This window comes from Gadus chalcogrammus, unplaced genomic scaffold, assembly GCF_026213295.1.
Source record: "Gadus chalcogrammus isolate NIFS_2021 unplaced genomic scaffold, NIFS_Gcha_1.0 GACHA051, whole genome shotgun sequence".
NCBI lineage: Eukaryota > Metazoa > Chordata > Actinopteri > Gadiformes > Gadidae > Gadus > Gadus chalcogrammus.
Window position 1 is genome coordinate 2,131 of NW_026613486.1, and position 5,823 is coordinate 7,953.

Below are 5,823 nucleotides of genomic sequence, written 5' to 3' on the forward strand. Positions count from 1 at the left end.
CCAAGTTGTGCCTACAATGCAGCAATCTGTGAACACAACAATTGATGTACTATTAGACACACGTGTAGCTGTTCACAAAACCAACAGCACACCAGGTGCATTCTGGGAGCTCAAAGTCTCATAGCCACAGTCAAGGTTCATTCATTGGTAATCTACTGATTGTGTGTGTGTGTGTGTGTGTGCGCGCGTGCGTGTGTGTAGTTGTGTGTATGTATGTGTGTGTGTTCGTTTGCGCACGCGTGTGCATGCTTGTTTGTGTGTTAATGTCAAAGTGTGCGTTACCTGCGATGCTGCTCTTCTGCATGTGTTCCAGGGGCCTCGAGGGCCCGGGCAGACTGGGGATGGTGGCCCTCACTGAGGGGGAGGAGGAGGAGGAGGGGGAGGGAGAGGGAGAGGAAGGGGGCCGCTGGGGCCCCGGGGTGGCCCCTGGGCCCCCCTGCTGCTCTGCGTGCTGCGCTGAGCTGGCGGGGATACCGTTCTCCGACAGGAACTCCTCCAGGTCCATGTACTCCAGCTGGAAGTTGTCCCCGTCATACGGCAGCGTCTTGTCCCACAGCGTGGGCCCCAGGAAGGCCGACTGGGGGCCGGCACCGCCCTCATCCTCAAGTTTCTTCTCCTTTTCCTTATCCTTGCAGAGCCCTGACACACACACACACACACACACACACACACACACACACACACACACACACACACACACCCACACAACACACACACACACACACACACACACACACACACACACACACACACAAATAAATACACATGGAATCTGAGGCTTGGTTTCCATTACGGTTTGCACATAGAAGAGTTCCTTTCTGAGAAGTTTGTGGCAGAAAGCAACTATGAACTATGACAAAGTCAAAGGAGTGTGTCGGTAACTGTTGACACACACACAAAATGTTCTGGGTTTGAACCCCAATGTCCTTAGTCTACCTGTAGGCATTGTTGAGCAAGACAACCCCTAATCCGTTTTTAAAACCATTTTTTTGATAGTAAAGTTTTGGGAAAAGGTTTTAATAACGCAACGTTGGCCTTAGCTTGGAGCGGAATTTCTGTATTTGTACATATACATATATAGTGAAGAACAAGGGGTTCAGTTACAGGGTTGATTACTTATTCAGCCCCATAACAGTATATAACATGAATACTAATCGGATAACAGTCATATTTATTTTTGAAATATCATTTATTGATAATAAAAATGAGGGAAAAAGTGTAATTACAAAACTTTCCCAGTCCCAGTGTTCAGCCACGTTATTTGCATTGGTAGTCCCACAGACAGTTGTTTTCCTCAGAAAAGCCAAGACGACCGTTAGACTTGCTGCAATGAGGTGGTGGTGAATCTTTAAGTGCAGTATCTGCAACGTCCTCTGTTCGTCTTCTCTGGCACGGGTATGTACATCCGTTGGGGGGGGGTGTAAAAATGCCTCTTGGCTGAGACCCCGCTTGGTGAACTCCCATCACCTGAGGGCGGTCTCTTCAGAGCATTCAGAGGGCTCCCATCACCTTCTGTTGTTGCTGGGCTCCCATTGCCTGAAGAGGGCCGCCCTGCTAAGTGTGCCTGAAACGGCGTATCCACTGTTCACCGGAGGTCATTCCTCGACATTTTGAGAGCTTTGCCAAAATCTTGAATCACGTCTTCTGAAACAAACTTCTGGAAGCACTGCAGCGGTGGGGGGAGTGAAGCGGCATCACCGGCGGTATCAAAATCTGGTCTCAGCCAGTGATCCCGGTCATGGGGCATGGTGTGTTTGGTTGGTTGGGGCTCAATGTCCGCACCACTTAATCGGTTGAGCAGTCGCAGTGGGGGATTTGTTTTCTTTGTCCACTTTGTCATCTTCATCTGCTTCTTCGTCGCTTGTATCAGTGTTGTCTGATTCCAGGAAAAAATCACTCCCCTCATTTTGGATGCAGTCCATCACATCTTTACTTTGCTATGGCATTGTGAAATGAAAAAAGTTTAAAGGTCCATCTGCCATGCTACTTTATCGATGCTTTTATATAGGTGTTCGTGGCCCCCTAATATCAGTACTTGTGACAGACCGTTCAAGAAATTCAGCCTTTGTGCAGAATTACAGTTCACTACGAGCCAGTCCCACAATGCGCTTTCCACAACGTGCCGTTTTTAGAGGCAGGGTCAAGGTGGAGCGTGGGATGTTGGTCCCTGGGCGCTTGCGGCCACTGGTACCATGCGCTAGTGTTTACAGTGGATGTATCCGCAATGGCTGGTCGGATTCATTATATCATCCGGAGGCCACACACAGCTTTTGGGCCGTGTTCTGCAATATTCTAGAACCGCCGGGTGCTCCGGCGGGAGCCGTGGAGATCTATATCTAAATAATAACATGATATGAATCTCAAATGACTGCGTTGGGTTATCCGACATCCTGGTTTTCTTCCACTTCCACGTCAATCTGAAGTGCAGACTGAGCGGCGTCATGGAGGAGGAGAAAAGGATAGCTTTACCTAACCTTATTTTGCGTGTTATGCGCCATAACAACATCAGCAGAACGGTTTATCCAACTAACAAAGAAGTGTACAACACAGTTGTACAGTGTGTGTATATTGACACAAAACACATATGTGGCACTCGCAAGGTAGTAGCTCATTGGCGGGCCCAATTCTCTGGGCGGATAAGGCAGAGAAAGGGGAGGTAACTTGGCCCCTTATGACGACATATTAGGGCTGTCAACGAATATTCGAAGTTCGAATATTCGTTCGAAATGCATCCAAAACGCGAATTCGAACGTGAAATAATATTCGAATGTGAAAAAACACTTCCCAGCGGTACAAGCGCCTCTATCTGCTTTGGAATGAGCCTCTGTCTGTTCGCGATGTCCCTCATAATATTCGATGTGAAAAAAACACTCCCGCGGTACCAAGTTGTAACAGACTAGTATTGTGAAGAGCGAATGTATTTTATCCCCTCGGGTTTCCGTCACTTGGATATAGGTATTCCAGCTCTCACGCTGTGACTGGGTGACTTCTGATAGGTACTAAGTAAACGGACTATTTCCCTTCCACGCTTGTGTCATTCTTGTCATATAAATATCTAAGTGCCAACGCTCGGTTACACAAGCGCCTATCTGCTTTGTGAGTGAGCCTCTGTCTGTTCGCGATGTCCCTCATAATTATTCAAATGTGAAAAAACACTCCCGCGGTACAAGCGCCTAACTGCTTTGTGAATGAGCCTCCGTCTGTTCGCGATGTCCCTCGTTTTAAAGTAAGGAAATGCCCAGCAGGAAGCCGCCGCCCTATATAGGATATATATATATCCCACTAATTTGAACCATGGTTTTGTCGCTTATTGACATATTGACGGCAACTGCGTAAAATAGGCAACCAGATATCTTCGAATAGTTCGAATTCGTGATTTTTTTCCAAACGAACATTCGAATGTCATTTTTGAGCAATTTTGACAGCCCTACGACATATGGGGAGATACTACAGCTGAGATGCAAAAAATTTGAGCGTCTGAGCTTTCACTTTTCAAAGGCGGAGCAGGATACCTAGTGCTCGTTTTACACCTAAGGTCCTTTCTAGCTACTGGGTGCCCATAGGCAGGCTAGGGGAACTCTATCATTGTTAGAAAACCTCATAAAGCGATATTTTCATGGCTTAGGACCTTTAACATATGAGTAGATATATATATGCATACATACATACATACATACATACATACATACATACATACATACATACATACATACATACATACATACATACATAACATACATACATACATACACGTTTTTATATTGTAGTAGATAAGGAATAGATAGGCTAGGGTGGTGGTTATAACCCTAATTTCAATGCAACTATCCTCCTTATTATACCAAAATAATGCATGCATCTCCCCAGATCACTGAACCATTCCCAGCTGTTCCCTTCACAAATGTCTCTGATCAACAGGAACTTAATACAAGCATCCCCTAAAGATTCCATTAAAGCATACATTTGCGAGAGAGAAATAGTAAAGTATTTATTCATTATATTCTGGTCTAAGCATTACATTTTTAAATAGAAGACACATTTAGAACTTGGTTATAATAAGACCATCAAAAATCTTCTATTTCTATCTTTTTCCATATGGGAACATGTAAGAAGTGCACTTCCCGGTGGAACGTGAAAGGTGCACAAGCTATTTGTATTACCCACGGTTGTGATATATACAACACAGACCAAACAAGCTCTCAATCAAATTTGATGAATGTATTCCACAATAACTAGATGTATACATGATCTAGACATTCAAATGATCTCTTGAAGGAAAGTTTGCAGGTTGTGTTAGTTAATGGCCAGAGTGTCGGACTTATAATCGCATCGCGAGGACAAAGATAAGGCCCATTGACCATGTAAATGTGGTTTAAAAGCAAATACACATTTACTTTACTTTTCGTGGGTAGCTAAAAGTGATGTTGTAGCATTGTATTTCAGGGTCTAACAGGGTTAATGATCTCTCTTGAGTCTGCTCAAATAGTACCTTTAACGAGCTGAACAATCGCTTGCTCCAGAGGGCTTAGTCAACATTAGAGTACAATAAGGATTGCTCATTAATTATAATCGATAGTAGGCTAACATAGTTAGACAAAATACTAACAAGTAGCTGGGCCACTGTAGAATAATCAATTCATACAATAATATAGCAACATATATGATCAGATAGGATCAGTGCCTTCCATGGAGGACATCGATTAGGAAATCGTTCTTGATCGATGAAGAAGTGCTGCACACGTTTCCGTCTTTATCATGAAAACGACACACTCACAAACACGCACGCACGAACACACTCTCTCTCTCACACGCACACGCACACGCACACACAAACAGAGTTTGTTTTTGCTTTCCACAAATCGGTCATACACGCACGCACCTATATCGAAGCTCAATAAACACTACTGCATGTCTGAATGATGTTTTTGTGTCGATGCAGTTGTCACAGAACGCAGAATATTCAAAATCGAGTATTGTTTGATGCATTTGTATATGTAGAACGTGGTAAAACGCAAAAATAACGAAGCGCTCGGTGACTTGGGGTCGTTTGAAGTCGGAATTTGGCTGCGCAGGTCAGTGCGTCTGGCACTGCGTCCATATGTCAAACGCAGAGAGCGCGGAGCCTCGGTGTTTACTGTTTACCGACAACAGCCCCCCCGCCACAGGGCGCAGGAGCCCCCCGCAGCCCGCCTTACCTCCGTCGTGCTGGAAGGGCAGCTTGAGCGGGTTCTCCAGCAAGGACTTCAGGACGCCGTTGGAGGGGGACAGTTGTCTGGCCATTTTCTCCATGTCTTTCTCACGTCAAGTCCCGACTATAAATCCAGAAAGCTGACGGGAGTTACAACCAAAGACTCGGGAGAGAGAGAGAGAGAGAGAGAGAGAGGGAGAGAATTGGTGGTGCCCCGTGGTGGTAACTCCTCCAGCAGACCCAGAGAGACCAACAGTCGTCCGCGGAGGAGGCACGGCAGGTCGTAACTCTTCGAGGGAGGAGGAATGAGTGATCCTATCTGGGCTGGTCGGACCTCAATTTCTCTCCATGTGCGGAGCCTGACGTCTATGACGTGGACCCCCCCGGGGCTCAGGGGGCGGGGCTTGTTTATTCCAGGAGCTGCTGGCTGCGGACCCTGGATGCGGACGGGGGATCTCCCGTCTCTAGGTCCCACTCGTGTGGATGGTTTGACGAGACTCTCATTATGAGACCCGAGATAGATTAGAGAGAATGATGTAGGCCGAAAGGGGGTGGAAAATCTCGTTGGTTTTAAATGTCTGTAAGTTTAAAGCCTTTAAAATCGAAGTTAAAGTTAAACCTGGAGTTTAAACTGTTAT

At 45.9% G+C, this 5,823-nt stretch overlaps 1 protein-coding gene across 1 annotated transcript; it reads right to left on the reverse strand.

The window, feature by feature from the left end:
- Positions 1 to 282: 282 nt before the first annotated feature.
- On the reverse strand, positions 283 to 5,517 carry LOC130378023 (hepatic leukemia factor-like; the record flags this gene model as incomplete). Its single annotated transcript, XM_056584963.1, has 3 exons — positions 5,193 to 5,517; positions 405 to 639; positions 283 to 354 (listed from the first exon to the last, which is right to left on the reverse strand). Coding segments are annotated over exons 1-3 (401 nt in total), but the record flags the coding sequence as incomplete, so codon positions are not given.
- Between the last annotated feature and the right edge of the window lie 306 nt (positions 5,518 to 5,823).